The sequence below is a fragment of the Macrotis lagotis genome, chromosome X (assembly GCF_037893015.1).
Source record: "Macrotis lagotis isolate mMagLag1 chromosome X, bilby.v1.9.chrom.fasta, whole genome shotgun sequence".
Lineage (NCBI taxonomy): Eukaryota > Metazoa > Chordata > Mammalia > Peramelemorphia > Peramelidae > Macrotis > Macrotis lagotis.
This window is the reverse complement of record NC_133666.1, coordinates 95,846,770-95,867,567: the sequence shown is the minus strand read 5'-3', so window position 1 is coordinate 95,867,567 and position 20,798 is coordinate 95,846,770. Positions and strand designations below refer to the sequence as shown.

Below are 20,798 nucleotides of genomic sequence, written 5' to 3'. Positions count from 1 at the left end.
TTTTTATACATTACTAAAATATTCTTGTTTAAGAGTAAACATAGTACCGCCTCTCCCCCAAGAAAATATAGACCCGCATCAGGGATAAAGTAAAGGGGAGAGAAAAAATTAAAAATAAAAAAAATAATAATAATTGTAGGTATGGCCAGGTATCACAGTGGATGGAGCACCGGCCCTTGGAGCCAGGAGCACCCGAGCCGAAATCCAGCCCCAGACACCGAACAATCACCCAGCTGTGTGACCCCCATGGAAGCCACCCCAACCCCATTGCCCTACAAAAACAAAGCAAAAAAAAAGAGCCAAAATAAAATTAAAAAAATAGCAATAATAATAGTAGGGGCAGCTGGGTGGCAGACAGATCACTGGCCTTTGAGCCAGGAGCACCCAGGTCCAAATCTGGCCTCAGACACCCAACAATCACCCAGCTGTGTGGCCAAGGGCAGGCCACCCAATCTCATCTGCCCTGCAACACCCCCCAGAGAATAATAATAATAATAGTAATGATGATGATGATGATGATGATAATAAATGAGCTTCAGTCTGTTTTCCAACACCACCAGCTCTGTCACGGGTGGTTCACATTCTTTATGGTAAGTCCATCACAGAAGTTACTTCCATATTTTTCCACTGTTGCCATTGTTGATCTCAACTCCCTCCATTCATACTTCTCTACTACCATGTACTTTATTTTCTCTCTTCTTTCACTCTGACTCTGCTGTAGGGTAGCTGAGTGGCACAGCAGACAGATCCCCAGCCCTGGGGCCAAGAGGCCCCAAACCCACATACCACCCCTTACCCAGCATCCACCTGGCCCTATGGTCCTGGACAGGCCATCCAATCCCAGCCCCTTGCAAGAAGTAAAAAAGAAAATGTGTTTTATCTGACCACTCTCCCCCCATGGTCCATCCTTTCCTCCTTCATTCACATCCCCCCCCCTCCTCCATCCCCCCCTTCTTACTCCAGAGGCCTATACCCCATTGAGTATATATGCTGTTTCCTCTCCTAGCCACCTCTGATGAGAGCAAAGATTCCCTCATTCCCCCTTGCCTTCCCCCATTCCATATCATTGCAATAGCTCATTGTAATAAAGAAAAATCTTATATGAAATATCTTAGCCTATCCCTCCTCTCCTTTTTCTTTCTCCCATTACATTTCCCTTTTATCTATTGACTTCGTTTTTACACCACAATATATCTTCAAATTCAGTTTTCTCCTGTGCTTCATCTATAAAAGCTCCTTCTACCTGTTCTATTAAATGAGAAGGTTCATATGAGTATTATCAGTATCCTTTTTCTATACCGGAATACATGTAGTTCATCATCATCATTAAGTCCTTCATATTTTCCTCTTCACCTCCACTGTCTATGCTTCACTTGAGTCCTGTATTTGAAGATCAAACCTTCTGTTCAGCTCTGGCCATTCCAACAGGAACATTTGAAATTCCCCTGGTTCATTGAAAGTCCATCTTTTTCCCTGGAAGAAGACCTTCAGTTTTGCTGGGTAGTTGATTCTCAGTTGCATTCTAAGCTCTTTTGCCTTCCAGAATATTATATTCCAAGCCCTACGAGCTTTTAATGTAGTTGCTGCTAAGTCCTGTATGATCCTGACTGCAACTCCACGATATTTGAACTGTGTCCTTCTGGCTGCTTGTAATATTTTCTCTTTGACTTGGGAGTTCTGGAACTTGGCTGTAATGTTCCTGGGGGTTGGGGTTTTTTTTTTTTTTTGGTTCTCTTTCTTGGGGAGATGGGTGGATTCTCTCAATTTCTATTTTGCCCTCTGCTTCTAGGATATGAGGGTAATTTTCCTGTAATAATTCTTTGGAAATGATGTCAAGGCTGTTTTCCTGGTCATGACTTTCAGGTATTCCAAAAATTTTAAAATTATCTTTCCTGAATCTGTTTACCAGATCAGTTGTTTTTTCAGTGAGATGTTTCACATTTTCTTCTAATTTTTTGTTCTTTTGGTTTTGAAGTATTGAGTCCTGATTTCTTGTAAAATCAGCAATCTCCCTCAGTTCCATTCTTTGTCTGAAGGATTTGTTTTCCTGAGAGAGCTTTGTTATCTCCTTTTCCATCTGGCCAATTCTGCTTTTTAAAGCATTCTTCTTCCTGATAACTTTTTGAACTATTTTATCCATTTGACCTAACTGGTTTTTAACATGTTATTTTCTTCAGCATTTTTTTGGATCTCCTTGACTAAGCTGATGACTTCATTTTCATGTTTTTCCTGCATTTCTCCTTTCTTTTCCCAATTTTTCTTGGATCTCCCTCATTTGATTTTCAGTATTTTTTGAGCTCTGTCATAGCCGGAGCCCAATTTCTGTTTTTCTTGGAGTCTTTATATGCAGGAGCTTGTGCTTCCTCATCTTCAGACTGAGTGTTTTGATCCTTCTTGGGCTCACAGGCAAAATATTTCTCAATAGTGTTCCTCTTATTTCTCTGTTTGCTCATTACCAGCTTGAGCCTGGTTTTGGGGTGCTTCCTGAGCTTTTGGGACACCCCCACAAGGATCTCCATGTGTGAGGCTCTGTCCTCCCTCCTGGTCTATGAATGACCATAAGCGCGCCCCTCTGCCATGGGGCTGAGGTGGGGGGGGGCTGCTGTTCTATGGGGGGGCCTAGACTGCAATGAGGATCTGATTGTGGTCAGAGCCCCAGAGTCCTATTCCAGGGACAGAGCACAGAGCTAGGCAGTCTCTCTTTTCACTCCCCTCCCTAGGTTCAATGGGCTCATGCCCTAGGGGCTCCTGCTTACTGGCTTCGCCTGCTTCTGTTTCCTGGATCTGAGCTGCCAGGGACCTAGCTGCTTGCTGTGTGTCCTGAGGGCTGAGTTTCTGGTGCTCACTCTGGCAGAGGTCCCCCCACTGTTCCCCCAAGTTATGCCTGGTGCTCCCCAGGGTGTAGATCAGGAGACTCCCCCGCTGCTGTGAGCCACACTTCCCAGCTCCCTGGGGCTGCCTCTGGGAGGCTGAAGTTCTTTTGCTCTGGTGGGCCACCCCTCTGGTGGGCCGCCCCTCTGACCCTGTGGAGCAGAGCCTTTCCGCTCTTTTCCAGGTTACTATGGGTTGGAGATTTCCCTCACTGGATTCCTCTGGGTTCTGTCTCTTGAAAATGTAGTTAGAGTCCTTAATTTATAAGTTTTGCACCAGATCAAATGAGAGAAGGTCCTCTCCTGTCACCATCTTGGCTCTGCCCCCAGCCTTTTACATTTTAATATAAATCCAGATTTGACTCTGGCTATAATTTGTTGATCCCAGGATTAAATGAATTAAACCTTTTACAAAATATTCTGTATGAAATAACCTAGAATTTTAGGGAAGAAAGTGACTTTAGGATTTTTCTAGTGAAGCCCCTTTTATAGCTAAGGAATAGGTTTACCAAAATAATGGTATATTCAGGATCAACAAAGCTAACTTTTTTTTGTCCTTGTTTTTTTCTTTTTTTTAAACAAGGCAATGGGGTTAAGTGGATTGCCCAAGGCTACACAGCTTGGTAATTATTAAGTGTCTGAGACTTGATTTGAACTCAGGTTCTCCTGAATCCAGGGCTGGTGCTCTATCCACTGCGCCACCTAGCTGCCCCTCAACACAGCTAATTTACCTTTTGTTTTTCCTAGTAAATAATCTGATCTGTTAATTTTAATATTGAAGGAAACTATTAGGTGTTGAATTAATAATGGGGAAAATAAATCTTAATTTATAGCATGTTTTATCATTTTAGTATTTTTTAAGTAACAATGCCAATTTTGTCATCATGCTTATTGAAATTAACCCTTTATTGAACAGATTAGAACAAGCAACACTATGCTAATCACATTAGGCATTCAAAATCAGTTTTCAAGCATTTATTAAATGCTTTCATAGTGCTAAGTGCTGTGAATACAGAGAAAGTGAAATAATTCCTCAAGGAGATGCCATGCTAATAGAGGAGTCAATGTGTGTGTACATGAGACATGAGTAGTAGGAAGGGGAAGGCACTAGTGCCTGGGGGTTGGGGATGGAATCTTGCAGAAGGTGATGTTTGAAGGAATTATTATTATATGTTATATATATTATATATATATTAAAATAAATATTTATTTTGAATTCTGTAATTTTCCCCCTAAACTTGCTTCCCTCCCCCTTCCCTCACAGAAGGCAGTCTGTTAGTCTTTACCTTGGTATACATTGATCTAAGTTGAATGTGATGACTGTGAAATCATATCCTTAAGGAAAATAAAAGTATATAAGAGATAGCAAAATTACATAATAAGATAATGTGTTTTTTTTTTTTCCTTCCTAAATTGAAGGTAATAGTCTTTGGTCTTTATTTAAACTCCATAATTCTTTCTCTGGATACATATGGTATTCTCCATTGCAAATACCCCAAAATTGTGCCTGATTGTTGTACTGATGGAATCAGCAAGTCCATTAAGGTTGATCATCCACCCCCATGTTGCTGTTAGGGTATACGATGTTCTTCTGGTTCTGCTAATCTCACTCAGCATCAGTTCATGCAAGTCTTTCCAGGCTTCCCGGACTTCCCATCCCTCCTAGTTTCTAATAGAAGAATAGTGTTCATATAACATATAACATAATAGTGTACGTATAACATAACTTGTTCAGCCATTCCCCAATTGATGGATATTCACTCAATTTCCAATTCTTTGCCACCACAAACAAGACTGCTATGAATGTTTTTGTACAAGTGATGTTTTTACCCTTTTTCATGACTCCTCAGGGTATAGACCCAGTAGTGGTATTGCTGGTTCAAAGGTATGCACATTTTTTGTTGCCCTTTGGGTGTAATTCCAGATTACTCTCCACAAAGGTTGGATGAGTTCACAGCTCCACCAGCAATGTATTAAGTGTCCCAGATTTCCCATATCCCTTCCAGCATTGATCATTGTCCTTTCTGGTCATATTGGCCAGTCTGAGAGGTGTGTGATACTTTAATTTACATTTCTCTAATCAGTAGCGATTTAGAGCAATTTTTCATATGACTATGGATCGCTTTGATTTCCTCATCTGTAAATTGCCTTTGCATATCCTTTCACCATTTGTCAATTGGGGAATGGCATGTTTTTTAAAAAATTGACTCAGTTGTCTGTATATTTTAGAAATGAGTCCTTTGTCAGAAATACTAGGTGTAAAAACTGTTTTCCCATTTATTACAATTTTTTTTTTGATCTTAGTTGCAGTGGTTTTGTCTGTGCAAAAGCCTTTTAATGTAATTAAAATTACCTAGTTTGTCTTTGACAATGTTTTCCATCTCTTCTTTGGTCATAAACTGCTTCCCTTTCCATAGATCTGACAGGTAAACTAGGGAAGAACTTTTAAATGGATTAGTTGAAATTTACATTTCAACAAAATTTCAACAAATTTATATTTCAAACAAATAGGGAGCAATTTGAGTTTAGTGAGAAGGAAGAGAAGGATAGTGTGGGGCTGTAGTGTTGATAGAGCTGATGAATATATAAGGAAAATCATCCTTTGCAGCAGTATGGAAGATGACTTGGAGTGGAGAAGCTTGTGGTAAGGAAACCAATTAGAAGTGCAGTAATATAGGCAAAAAGTCATAGTAATAAGCAGATTGGTGACTGTGTGAATGGAGAGATGGGGAGGTAAAAAACGACAAGATTAACAAAAGGATATGTAGGGTTAAGTGAGATTGAAGAGTAGAGGATGACACTTGATTTTGTGTGAAACTGGATGACTTGGAGGGTAGTAATTTGACAGTAACAAGGAAGTGTGGAAGAGCAATGAATTTGGGTAATAAAATTAATGAACATTGTTAAATTCCAGTAGACAATTAGTGATTCAGGACTAAAGTTCAGGAATAGAGACTAAGACTAGATTTATAGATTTGGGAGTAATCTGTTTATGAAGTATCATTGAACCTGCTGTTTACGGAGATGAAAGTATAGAAAGGAGGGGGAAAGAATGGAATACTTCATAGTAGCCACTTGGCTAACTTGGTAAATATTTGGTGAATATATTAACCAAAGGTTGGGCCAGTAAGGAAAGGTTTTGTGGAAAAGTAGCATTTTTACTGTGGTTTTGCAGGATAAATAATTTTTTTTTTTTAAGTCAGGGAAAGGGGGAGATACGTTTTAGGTAGTTGTAACAGAGCAAGATCATGGAGACAGAGAGCAGCTAGGTTGTGCAATGAATAGAGCACTGGCCCTGGAGTCACTTAACCCTATTGCTTTGCAAAAAAAAAACCACAACGATCATGGAGAAAAGAAATTGAAGAACTTTTGGGTTAGATTGGGGGATTTGGGGAGCTGGTTATTTGGTAATAGCATTCAGAAGATATTTTGAGCCAAATCATGGAGCAATTTTGTGCTTAGAAGTGTCTGAATTTTACCATGTAGCATTAGCTTATTTTGAATAATGGTTAGGAATTAGTCAATAGATTAATTTCAGCAGAAATTCATGAAGTTAATCATAGGTTTTTATTGTTATTGTTTTTATCATACCCTACTCCTGTCTGCTAACCACTGGCAAAAAAAAAAAATGTGTATCCTAGTCCTTATTAACCTTAAAAAAATTTTTTTTAATTTGTTTTAATCAGCCAGAATATGCCTTCTCACCACCAATCTCCCCATTACCCCAGTTGAGAAACCCAGGATAACAAATTGCATTATAAACATGCATGTTCAGGTCAAACGAAATGTCCGTTGATCCATGTCCCCCCCAAAACCTGCCTCATTCTGCACTCTGAATCTTTCACCTTTTTCAGTAGACTATTTCATCATTAGAACTGACATCTTGATTGGTCATTAAACTGATAAGAGTTCAAAACAATAGTATTCCATTTCATTTATATGATAGGATGTTTTTTAATCCAGACATCCTCTTAGATTCCCATTCTTTGTCACCTCAGAAAAGATCTATAAATATTTTTTTTATATCTTTAGAATTTGTTTTCCTTAGGACTCATCCTTCCCTTAATCTGTCCTCTTTGTAATTCCTCTTCCTGTTTTCTTCCTTCCCTCATTTCCTTGTTAAATGAAATGTATTCCATACCAATCTCTATGTGTGTTTGTGTGCTTTTGACAAGTTTGGATGATAAGATTTGAGCATCATCTGATCCCTCTTCCCTTACACCCTTTCTCCTTGTTTATGTTGCTATCTATGCACTCAGATTGTGAGATCTTTTCTCTTCAAAATATTCCTTTTTCTGTCTTTTTCTATTTTTTTTTAAAGATCATTAGACATAATGGAACCACTCTCAAACTTGGATTAATTGGATTCCCTTTATGAATCCAAATGTTAAGAAGGTTCAGAGGGGACACATATAATCATCTCCTTATATTTCAATTTCCTTATCATTTGCCTTTCATATTTATCTTGTTATGTTTCTTTTTCATCCTGTGTTTGATCTTCAAAGTTTTTTGCTTCTCTGGTCTTAGCAGGAATGACTGTCAGGCCTTTATTTCATTAAAGGTTCTATTTTTTCTTTTTTTCCCTCTGTAGTGTTATGCACAGTGGACAGAGCACTGGCTTGGAAACAGGAGGACAGGAATTCAGATCCAGCCTCTGACACTTAACTAGCTGTGTGGCCTTGGGCAAGTTACTTAATCCTAATTGCCTTGGATCCAGATGACTCTGGAGGAGAAAGTGAATTTAGCGCAGTATCCCTTCACTCAAATCCAATTCAGTGCTTGTCATGGCATGAGGTCTTCTTTGAAATGAAGGACAAAAATTATTAGCAATATACTGTTAGGTTGGGCAACTTATTCTTGACTATATATCATCCTTTGCCTTCTGGAATTTCATATTCTAAGTTATCCTTTGTTTTGTAGTGTTGACTGCTGAAGTGTGTCTGATCCTGACTTCCTCAGTACTTGAATTTTTTCTTTTAGGTTGTTTTTGTTGTTTTTTTTTCTTTGTCCTTGGAAATGGGGTTTTGGTTGTGATGGTTCTTAAAGTTAACATTTTTGGGTTCTTTTCGGGAAATGACTAGATGTTTTCTGTTTCTACTTAGTCCTCTGGTTCTAAGAAATCTGGACAGTTTTAAGATTTCTTAACTATACTATCTAGGCTCTTTTTTTTAAGGTTTTTTTTTTTTTTTTTGCAAGGCAAGGAGGTCAGGCGGCTTGCTCAAGGCCACACAGCTAGTAATTATTAAATGTCTGAGGCCAGATTAGAAATCAGGTCCTCCTGTCTACAGGGCTGGTGTTCTATCCATTGCACTACCTAGCCACCCCTCTAGGGGTCTTTTATTTTTGGACATTGTACTCAGATAGTCCAATGATTCTTATTTTATTTCTCCTTGATCTCTTTTCTAAACATACTGTTTTTACCATGAGATACCTTATGTTTTCTTGTATATTTTCAGCTATTTGTGTCAGCATATTCCTTCTTGCCTCAAGAAGTCAATATTCTCTATGAAGTCTGTTGCTTGGACAAGATTTTAAACCTACTGTTCCTAGCTGTTAATTCCTTTTCCAGTTCTTTGTTTCCTAGCTCTCATTTTCTTTCCAATTTTTTCTTCAAGTGCTCTGATTCTGTTTATATAATCATTTAAACCTTTTTAAAAAAGCTCGTGCTTCAACTCTTTCAGGAACTCTAATTGAGTTTGTGCCCAAGCTTTGTTTTTCTCTCATTGTTTATAGATGTCTTAGAGTCCTTCTCTTCTGTGGTTTGTGCCTCGTATATTCCTGCCATCATAGTAACACATTGTGGTGCTATTCTTTTTTTGTTTTACAATTCTTCTTGCCTACTTTCTCACTTTAGATTTGATATTAGGGCTGGACTCTGCCATAGGAGGAAAGATCTGGGCTGGGCCTGTTGTTTCATTCTTGGGGTACTGAATGTATTGTGTTATTCTAGGATCTCATGGATGAACTGGAGACCTGGACTATCATTGCTTCCCTGATCCAGGGCAAAGGTAGCTCTCCTGGTTTGAGATCTATAAGTTCTTGACCTAGGTTTGGTTCTGAGAACTAGTAGCATTGTCTAAACTCAGCCAGGTGGAAAAGCTGTATTGGTCCAGAGTGGCACAGTTATAGGCTGCTCTTTGGTCTGAATTTCCTGCCTTGATTATTCTTTGCAGGTTGGTCTAGATGTTAAAAGGAAACCCTGCTCTGCGCTTGGGATCTGAGCCAAATCACAGATGCTGCTCACTTTTGAACTTCCTCTTTTCTCATTTTACCACTCAGGGACTCCTGGCTTGGGAACACCACCCCTATGTACAGGTATTCTTATTATTCTGCCCTGTATCTGTGATGCACAACTGGATAGATGGTGGTAAAGTTGTCAGTTTCCCTCTGTCACAATCCCCAGCTTGGCATGAGACTGGGACCTTCTTTTCCTTGACACTTACTCCTCTGCTGGAATGCTCTGTTCACATGTATTCTTGGTTCAACCCTGGTCCTGCTTTCTATAGACCTTCCTATGTGTTTCCCAGTGCTGAATTAGGCTGAATGAGCTAATCATTGTAATTTTTTTTAAATGTTCCTGTCAATATTTGGTTTGGTGAATTTTCTAGATCAATGAGGAGGAGTTTGTGGAAGGCAGCTTACCACATTACTTCTTACCACTTTGCCATTTGACTCTACTTTCTCACAGTCATAGATTCTTAATATTAACTTTGTGTTAAATGTGAGCTAGTCCAACTAATCAGGAAACTTTTCTACAAGAAATTCCTGTTATCTATTCTTAAGTTCTTCACCATGATATCTTTGCAATAAATAAATAGCAACTAGTCTAAAGATTTTTTTAATGAAAGAAAAGCCTTTCGAGAAGTAAAGAAATTCTAGTTTCTGGCTTTCTACATGAGTGGAATATTTCCAATAAAACCTTCTTAGCATTAATATTCCTAATGAAGTCTTCTCCAGGTTAAGAAATATTAAGAAAAATAAACCATTATTCTTAGAAGACAGACTTTGCATTCTAGATGAGATTTGTAACACCACCTGTTTTCTGATAATATTTTTACTAACTGGGAGTATAATAGACTTCCTAAGAAAGACCTTGCGTTCCAAGACGAGTTCATAACTTTATGATAAACCTATTTTTATTAAACATAGACAGTAGTTCATTAAGATAGTTATAATCCTGAAGGTTATTCTCACAATCTGGATGATGAGATAATATTTTATGAAAACCTTTCATTCTTTTCATTATTGCTAGGGGTAGATTTTCATGAGTAGAATGTAACTTTGAAGACTAACCCAGGAGTTGACAGAGAGATAAGTTAGGGAGGAGGAGGAGGGGGATCATGTTAGGCCATATAATTTTGCTTGACTGTCAGTTTAGGGCAGCTCCTTGGGACTTGGAGTGTGCCCTTCTCTTCAGAAAAGTAAATAAACTTTTTTTTTGCCTCTTTTCTCAGAGGAGTATCTCAATGTTTTCTAAGTGTATTTTTTATCTCAAACTGTGGTATTAAATATACTAATATACTTTATTTTATTTTTCCCCAAGGGATGGTCTTCCCCTTCTAATTTCAAATACAATGCCATCATAAAAAGAGATGTTTTAAATATTTTTTGTACATATAGAACCTTTTCCTCTTTTTTTTTTTTGATGTCTTTCAAATATAGTCTTAGTAGTGGTATCCCTGGGTCAAAGGGACTTTTTAGTAACTTTACGATGTAGTTCCAGAGTGACTGTACCAATTCACAGCTCCCCTAATAGTACATCAACATGCTAGTTTACCTGTATTCGCTCCTGTATTTGTCATCTTCCTTCTCTTTGGGGGGGGGTAATTTGCCAATCTAATGGATATGAAAGTTACTTTAATTTGAATTTGTCTGAATATTAGTGGAGCATTTTTTGAATTGCTATAAATAGCTTCAATGTCTATATATGTTTCACTGTTTGAAGAATTATTTAAGGATATGGTGATAAAATAGATTAAATTTTCTAAACAATCTAAAACTTTAAAATATTAATTGTTTCTAGTTAAAAATTTTACTAATTTTTATGTTTTAGTAGAGGTGGGTTTTTTCCCTTTCCTAAAAGATTTTCCAGAAATATATATCGAGCTGAATTTGTCCTTAATTAACTCACACTGGCAATTTTTAACTTAAATCAAAGAGTTATTTAATCAAAAATTTTTATTCTTTTTCTTTTCTCTAAAAGACATATTAAAAATTATTTAGAGTTCTAGTTAATCAAAGTTTATAGTTCCGTTGACAATTTTAATTGTTTAATGAACATTTTTATTTGAGTCATTAGATTCAGTAAATTGCTTGAATTTATTAAAAACTCAATAATTTGGATTGATTTACATATGCTGTGGTATGAATTAAGTGAAGTTAGATTGAGAGAATAATTTTAAAAGGTATTCTATCCTTGTAAATACATGTATGCATTGGAATTAAGCTTATAGAGCACTGATAAATAGAAGTTAAAAGGAAATTTTTTATAATCAAGAACTCTTGTATTTAGCCTATCCACATTATATGAGAAGTGTTGTGAAGTTGTTTTGGAGAGGGAAGAAGAGGTTTGAACTGGATATGTGGAGAATTGAGGAGTTTATTTGGGGAAAGGTAGACCTGTTGAACACCAGCAAAGACCTAGATTAACTTGTGAGCATTCATTGCCAGTACAGGACAGGTAGGACGAAGTGAAAGTATCCAAGGTACAAAGTAGGACACACAAGAAAGGAATTTACAACTCTTTGAATCAAAGAACTTAGGTATGAGAAATCCTCAAGGAGAAGACCATGAGGGTTAGAGAATGCCAAAGCTTTAGAAATCATTCAATTTAAGGATTTCAGTTGATACAGTGGGAAACTGAGCCTTGCTGAGGTGAAGGGACTGAGAATTGAAGAATGTTATGAATGGAATGAGCTTTGGAGACATGGGGATACTGGAATAGAAGATTTGAAGTACTGAGCATCAAGGGTTAAACAGTTCGAGGTAGTCTAGTCTTATGATCATGTAGAGGTAGAATTGGAAAAGACAAGGAAGATTGTAGAATGTGAGGACTGCAGGTCCACAACCTCACATGTGACAAGGGAAACTGAAACTCAGAGAGAATGTATTTCTATTTATATTTTTACTGCTTTCTATCTCTATTCTTAGACTTTGTCTCTTGAAATCTCTAGTTCTTTCCTAGGCTCAAATGCATTGCATTCAAAATGCCTTTCCTCACTTTCCCCAATTGTTAGTACGTTTTCCTGCCATCATTATTTATTTCTTTAAAAATTATATAGTATGTGTCTGTGAACATATGTCCTTCTAGCACAAGGTAAGCTTCCTCAAGACAGGGAGTGCCTTCATTTTGAATCTCTATCTAGAGTCTAACACTAAACTTATTGATGTCTTGATTGGGAGTAGAATTGACAGGATTTGGAAATTTAGTGGAAGTGGGAAGCTGAGGGAGAGTGAACAAGTCAAAGGCATCAGTCTTTGCTGAAAAAATGATGGTGTTTTCAATAAAAATGGCAAAGTAGGTTTGGATTAAATATTTCAATTTAGATGTGGAGTTTGAGATATGAATGTTACATTATGGTATAACTGTCAACAGCCAGAGACAAATGGAGAAGCAGGACTGCATTTGGGGGGAGACAGAACTAGATCTATAGATTTGGGAGCATATGAGCAGTTGAATCAATAGGAATGATTCACATGTAGTGAGGAAGAATGACACAGAAGAAAGGAGAAGAAGGACAACTGGTGAGACTGCATTTGACCTGCCCTCCCTAGTCTCTCACTACACTATCTTCCTGTTTTATACATTGTAAACACTTAATAACTGGTTTTTTTGTGTCATCAAATATATACTCTTATTTCCTCTTTATCCACTGGAAATACTAATCAAATAAATGCTACCGTTGCTTCTGGAATGGGCATGATCATTATCTCCTTTATGGCTCCATTCTCCATCCCTGTGAATTCACCATTCCTTGAATAATGTACAACTATGTATGTAGTCTTTTTTTCCCTTTCCCCAGTTAGAATTTAAGCTTATTTAAATTCCCAGTATTTAGTGCAGTGCTTTGATGTCCCTTAGTGACAATAATCACCCTTGATTCCTTCAAACCTTAACCAACCTTTTCAACTCTTTTGGAACCATAAAATTATGGGGCAACAAAAGAACACCATTTATTGGTGTTGAAAAAAGATAAAGACAGATAACTTAGTGTATGGTGTGCATCTTTCACATATAACTCTTCTCTTTTTTTAAGATCTCTAATTTTTGCATTAGAATATTATACTAGATTTTACAAGAAGTACAGTAGTTATATTTCTTTTGGTTCACAGTGATTGCAGATATCATTCCAAAGTCACATGACTGAAATAAACCATTGAATCCAAGTGGGCCCTCATTTTTTCTGACTCATGCCATATAATTCTTGGAATCTCTGGTGGCCAGATATCCCAGACTTTCTGCATCCTTCACTTTTTTCTCCTACTGAAATATAGGAAGACTGTAAACTCTGGAGGAATGTTTATTGCGACTTGAAAATAGGTGAAAACTTTGTTACAATGAAATTTATTTTTAAAAGTTGTTTATATGAATGTATATGTGTATATATAAAATATTTTTTTGTTTTTTTTGGAGAGGCAGCATGGCGTAGTGGACAGAGAGCTGGCCTTGGAGCCAGGAAGACCTGGGTTCAAGTCCTGCCTCTGACATATACTGTGTGACCCTGGGTAAGTCACTTAACCTCTCAGTGCCCTAGGCAACTCTGTAAGACTGTTAAGTTGCAGAGAGGGTGCCAACCTGCACTGGTAGAGAGGGAGTTTCCTCATTCATGGAGCTCACTATACCAGTGAAATCACAGGTCTAGTTCTTATTCCCCATTATTTTTCTATTATTTGGTATCTATTAAATGAATAAATTTAATGAGGGGATTAGACTAAATAATCTCTAAGGCCCCTTCCTGCTCTAACATTTTAGGATTTTTGATTATTGAGTACAGGATGTTCAACAAGATCATGTTGATTTGAGGATATGAAACATCCTTTGCTTTCATTCTAGGTGTACTGCAGTGATTTCCTTTCCCCTTCTCCTATTGTAGATATAATGTGAACTATGAAACTTGAAGTTAAATAAACTGAAATTAATTGTATCATTTTGACCTAAGCCAGGATTTTTTTTTTTAACCTAGAATACTCTGTAAATCTAGATTTTAAAAAATATTATTAAGGACTGCTAGGTTGCACAGTAAATTACTTTGACCCTAGAGTCAAGAAGATCTGAAGTCAAATCTGATCTCAGACACTTAACTAGCTCTCAAAAAATATGTTAATTATATTTATAGAATTAGTCTTCTTGGTAATCTTATGTATTTAAAAACATTTTGTGAATAGGTCCATGGGCTTAACTAAGTAAACAGCCAAAGAGATCAATGTTTAAAAAAAAATTAGCTAAGCTTTCAAAGTTAATGTAGGAGTCTGGTAGGAGGAGCTTGTCCTGGGAAGATTTAAAGTAATTATATTTGAATTCACACTTAAGCAAAGTATCAATAAAGTTTTGGCAGATTTCTCCAGATATTCACTTTCCATCACATTTTTCTTTTTTTAAGATATGTAACAGAGATATACAAAGTAAAAGTAGCATGATTAATAGAAAGAGTACAAAACTCAGGAGTCAAGTCTTGATTTTTTTACTGAACTCAAGAGACTTTAGTTTGGACAAATGAGTATATTGATGCTAAGGGTGTAAATACAATGCTTTTTACTTGTTTAAGGTCATTAGACCAGTTGACCATAAGATAACTTCAAGTGATCCAAGTAAAAATGTCATAGAAACAGAATCTTGGAAGTGGAAAGGACTTTAGCTGTCCATGATAAATGATAATTTCTCTTTGACAAGTAACAAGTAAAGACTAATAATCTCAATTCTAATGACTGATAACCTGATGGCTAGCAGATAACTTTTTTAATGAGAACCAGGAGAGAGTATAGAGAAAAGGGAAGAGGGTTCATCAATACAAAGCCTTAAAGTAAATCAATATTTATGGAGTGGGTGTGAAAGGCAACTGATAAGCATTCCATTTTTGTAGTTTTCTATTTCTTTAAAAGAATTACATATGCTTGAACTTCATTAATTCATTACCAGCTATGTTCAGTATATTCAATCTAAATTTGTTGTCTTTTAATGTTATCTTCATTTACATTGTTAATAGGAATTTTATATATTGTTCTTGTGGTCTTTCTTGACTGCATCAATTCATCTGAATCTATGTTTTTTCCATCATCTTAAGATTTGTTCTTCCTTACAGTGCAGTAGTATTCCATTAAAATATTATTGTTTGATTCAGCAATTTCCCAAACTTTTCTTTTTTGCAAGGCAATGGGGTAAAGTGACTTGTCCAGGCTTACCGGCTAAGTATTTAGTGTCTGAGACGGAATTTGAACTCCTGACTCCAGGATCGATGCACCAACTAGCTGCCCTAATAGTTTAAAGGTTGACATTTAAAGGAGAAAACATTTCTACATTTTGTTGTTTGAGATTCTTTTTTAGAAGGAGAAAAGACACACAGAAGGATAGTCGTGTTAAGTTCAGCAATTGTGAAGTTATTGTGAATGCTCTTCCCTTTAAACTTTAAAACAAATCAGTACTTAATTACATTATTTTTCCCTAAAAAATTTTTATAGTCTTAATTTTTCTAATTTAGTTCAATTAGTACATTTGCTTTGAGCATTTACTATGTTAGTAAAGAGTTTGAAGCATTCTCAAAAGGAAAAACACAAACAAATGAAACAGTTAAAAGTTATGTATCAGGTTGAGTGGAATATATAATTAGAGCTGTAGGAGAGAAATAGTTAGAAAATAAATCATTGTGGGCTTGAGTGTGGGATTTGATGGGGAGGGGGAGGGTCTGGACAGGAACCAAGGAAGATAATGCCAAGGAGCTAGCATATTATGAATCAAAAGATTTAGATGGAAGAGTGAATCGTGTATTTGGATGATTATTACAGTACTGAATTGACTGGAATGACTTTGGATTAATGAAATAAAAATTGGTTAAGGTAAGGTAAATATTGGGAAATGATTAGTTAAAATGTGATCGCATTGTGAAGAATCATGGACATCAGGCTAAGAGTTTTGGATTTGATTGCCTTTGTATGTTTTTGGTGACATAGTAAAAGCAGTAGTATTAAGGTCAGATTCAAAAAGGGGGGGATTAGATACAGCACCATGCAGGGCAACTAGGCGGCGCGGTGGATGGAGCGCTGACCCTGGTCAGGAAGACTCGAGTTCAAATGTGTATTGAGGTACTTAATAATCACCTAGCTGTGTGACCTTGGGCAAGTCACTTAACCCCATCCCTTGCAAAAATCAAAACAAAACAAGAAATTGCTCCGTTGAATTATTAGAATTGACTGCAAGATTCCTGGAATAGTCAGATTTCGTACTCCAGACAAGAATTCTATTTTGTAGTATCTTTGAAAGTTGAATATTTCCAGGATTCGAAAATGCCCTATTTCAAATTGTATTCCAGTTGGTTTGAAAGCTTCTCATTTGAGTTTTTTTTTCCTATAGCAGAAACATCAATCTGTCCTCTGAGTGATTTCACTTACTTGTTTTAGATCTGTCATTTATTTGTTCTAGATTTACCTTTTGTAGTCATTTGAAAATAACTGTCCCCTTTAGAGATTTTTTTTCTTCTGATATTTGTTGTAGAAGAATTTAAATCTGAAAAGGAGAAAAGAATCTGGTCAAATCTCACCGTAGTTTCATAATATAGACATGGTCTTGTTTAAAGTAATTTCTGTGTGTGAATATTCATTCAGAGAAATTTGCCAAACTTTTATTGAGACTACGAACATATATAGGTTCTTTTACATTTGCTTAAAGAATAAAAATTGTTTTTTACCTTCCAGTTTCTGTGGTTTCCTTCAAGTCTCTATTAAAGCTCCATCCTCTGCATGAAACCTTTCCCAGTTCTTGTAAAGCCTAGTCCTTTTGCTTTAAATCTCCATTTAATATATATACGTGCATACATGTGTGTTCACCATGTGTTCGATACCTAGGTTGTTTGCGTAGTGGCACAATGGATAGACCTGAATTCAAATCAGACCTCAGACACTTAATTTTCAAGAAAATGTAAAATAATGCCTTTCTTTAATCTTTTTTTTGGGGAAATAGTTATTTTTAAATAAGAATACACTATTTCAACATATAATGAATTTATTTTTAAAATATATTAATAGATATTTCAAAATTTTAAGTTTTAATTTCTAATATGGTAAAAATTGATAGAACCCAGCTAAACCAAAAGTATTTGGGATCATCAATTTTTAAGAGAGGGATCCTGAGATCAAACTCTTTGGGAACTACTTTTCTAGAACTGTAGTTGTATATCAGTGATCCTATGATCTTAAATATAAAATATAAACTCTTAAAGCTTAAAATTTCAGTGAGTGTTTAAAATACTCTACATATATACTAACAGAGTTTGAAATCCAAACATGGAGCTCAGGAGAGAGACCAGAGCTGATAAATAAATCAAATAGAATTCTGTGCAGGGATCATAATTGAGCCCATTAGGTTTTAATGTGTTCACCAAGAGAGTGTGGAGAGAAGATCAGCACAGAATGTGGGGTACACCATAAGTAAGGTGTGCTTTGTGGATTATGATCTAGCAAGAGAAACTCTGAAAAACTGGCAGATTGGAAAACCAGAACAGAACAAGTGGGAAAAAAAAAAGTATCTTGGAGAATGTGGTCAACATTGTCATGTTTCAGAGAGGTAAGAAGGATGAGGATTGAGAAAAGACCATTGGACTTGATAATGGGCAGAGATTTTTTGTGGGACCTCTGGCAAAGATGTTTATATGAAAGGTTCCCTCAAGGTGCCCTTCTCTGGAACCTATTCTGGAATAATGGAGTATTAAATATAGCAAAGAATCAAATCTGTCCCAGAAGACAAAATTGCCTAATACCTGTGGACTTCCAGTGGAGAAGCAATGGTTTGTTGTAAGACAGTGTTATGTTGACTTAGATAAACGACTAATTTCCTGGTTAGGGACTGGGATAAAGACACATCACCTTACCCCCCCCCCCCATGCATTTTCCTTGCCTGTAAACTGGCAGAGGTACAAATGACAAAGCTGATAAAAAAAATGAGCTGACTTTAAAAATAGAGAAATAGACAAACCAATCTCTGATAATTAGACTTAAAAAAAGAGGAAAAAACCTAAATTTGCAAAATGATAAATTAGCATTCATAACACATGGAGAAAAAATATAGGCAGAAATACCGCAAAATAATTTTTGCATTATTATACCAACAAAACCATTAAATTAAGTAAAATTTATATTAGAAAAAAATAAAGCAAAAATTAAAAAATTTGGACACTCTAAACTCAGAATCAAAAATTAAAGAAATAAATTCACAAAGAGTCTTGATTCTTAAAATTTTTTTGTGCGAGGATTTAAAAGTAAATTTTATAAAACATTTCAGGAACAACTTATTCCAATTAAGTTGGTTTCAAAAATGAGAAAACATTTTACCAGGCTCATTCTGAGGTAAATGAGTAGTTTTTGGCTAGAGAAGAAACAATGAAGAAGAGAAAGAAAACTACAGATTAATCATTTGCAGTGGCTGTTGTAATTTTAAAACTTAATATTGTATGACAAGATTTATTTTATACTAGAAATGCTGGATTGGTTTTGTATCAGGAAAACTAGGCATAAATCATATTACATAGGCAAAGAGATAAAATTATGGCTCTAAGCAACTATTTGCTGGCCATCTTTGCCCCCTGCCATCTGTTCTCCTCTACTTTATATTGATGTTCTTACATGTATGTCCTGGACTTTTATTGGTGAGCATTGTGTACATCTGGCCTCAGTTACCCTACCCCTACTTTACTCTAGTTTACTCTAGCTTTGAGAATAGTAATCATATTGCCACTATCATTCTTGGGAAGGCTGTGTCAGTAACTTCCAGTAACTTCTTATAACTATTCCACTGATTTCTCTGCCTGGTAGTCCCCCTAGTATGTATTATCCTTTATTAGAATCTTTTAGTTCATGAATTATCCTTGCTTTAGTTGATATCTCTAATAATGTTTAATAATGGTTTTTCATTCATTTATTTGTCCATTCACATGCAGGTTTATTCAGATAACCCAACAGATTAGACTATAAAACTAAATAAAATAATAAACACACACACACTTATCAGAGTATCCAGTAGTAACTTGAACCCTCCAAGAGGAAATAGAAAAAGAAATTGCATTCAAAATAACTATAAGATATAATAAATTATATATGAAATAAATTGTGATGACATGATTCAGACTTATGTATATAACCACAGAATGCTTTCCAGAGATAAAGAATTGAAAAAAATTTGATTCTTCATTGATCAACTGTAGTAATATAGAAAAAAATAGTCATCTAAATTAATTCATCTACATAGATATAATATTACCATGTCAATTGAACTATCAAGATGAGGTTTAAGAACTAGGAAAAATACAATTTATTTTGATAAACAGTATCAAGAGAAATGATGAAACAGGTATTAGTTAAGGGAACTTGACATTGTCAAACAATAAAGCATTAATCTTCAAAAATACTTAGTACTACTTAAAAATAGAAAAGAAAAATAAAAAGCATCTGCTTAATTACTTTTTACTTTTTTTTTGTTTTTACATTTTTTTTAGTTACAAATTCTTTCCCTTTAGCCCTTCCTCTACCCATTGAGAAGGCAGGTAAAATTATAGAACACATTTATTAAACAAGATCTAGGAGCAAATGTTCTTTAGAACAAAATGCCAGGAAATCATGTAAGAAGTTTAACAAAAATTAGGTTAATATCTTAAGGCCTTATTAGAAGAAAGAGTCATATCAAAAGAATAAAGAAAAAGAGTATATCTCTTTTCAAATTATGTCTAGTCTTTACTGAACAAGAAATAGATTAAATAATAGAACAGAAAAAGAGCCATTTATTTTATATAAAAAATTTAAAATAGCACTTTATTTTTCCAATTACAATTTTCAACATTCAATTTTGAAAGATTTTGAGTTTCAGATTTTTCTTCTTTTTTCTCTCCCCCCCTTCCCAAGATAGCAAACAAGTTGATATAGGTTATATATGTATACATATTAAATAAACTTTGAAAATAAACTTGTAAAAAAACTTTGGCATGAGCAAAGTCAACACAGTATTTGAAGGAGATCAGCATTTGGCTGGGAGAACCATTTTAACAATGTATCACTGATACAGATCTATTGGAAAATATGCTGATGGACACAAAATACATGGAATATGTAAATAATGAAGAGTAAGTCATAGTCAAATAGTCAATTAAAAGGCATTTAAAAAATTTTAAGTTATCAATAATCATGTTGAAACAAAGTTCCATATCAGTGGTGTCAAACTTAGTTTAAGTTCTCTGCATGTTGGCTGAGAAAACCACAAATCAATATTTATTTTATATTGTATTTTATTTATTTTGTTAAACATTTATTGGATATATTTTAATCTGATTTTCTGTGAGCTCTTGAAGGTTTGGGGGTAGGGAGTTTGATATCTGTGCTCCAAATAAAGAGAGAATTGAAAATTAAAATCATTTTTAGTTATTAAATGTGAATCTTCTCCCCCTCCTTTGTTGGGTTGAGGGACCTGTAAATGTGGAACATTTACATATACTGTAGGACTGGTTTGATAAGTTAGTTCCTTGTGCTGAAATTGTTTTTTTTTTTTATTTCTATTTGAATGAGAAAAAGGGAGGGAGAACACTGAAAAATGAAGATAATGTTAAAAACAAGATATAAGTAAAAATTAAAAACAATCACTCTGAGGTTTTTATTTTAGTTTAGAGCTATCAGATTAGGTCAGATGAAAAACTTCAAATATTGTAGGAGAAGCAAGCTGAAGCAAGGTTGGAATTG

The 20,798-nt window shown here is 35.5% G+C and overlaps 1 protein-coding gene across 4 annotated transcripts in view; it reads left to right on the top strand.

The window, feature by feature from the left end:
• The window catches only part of PTBP3 (polypyrimidine tract binding protein 3), a 138,088-nt gene that overhangs the window by 38,511 nt on the left and 78,779 nt on the right, over positions 1 to 20,798 (top strand). For 3 of the 4 annotated variants that reach the window (XM_074200151.1, XM_074200152.1, XM_074200150.1), the window contains exon 3: positions 9,044 to 9,185. In XM_074200151.1, the coding sequence (XP_074056252.1) occupies positions 9,054 to 9,185 (132 nt within the window). In that variant the 5' untranslated portion in view covers positions 9,044 to 9,053. Of the gene's footprint in view, positions 1 to 9,043; positions 9,186 to 13,503; positions 13,596 to 20,798 lie in introns of those variants that run through there. The other variant, XM_074200154.1, reaches the window with a different exon arrangement.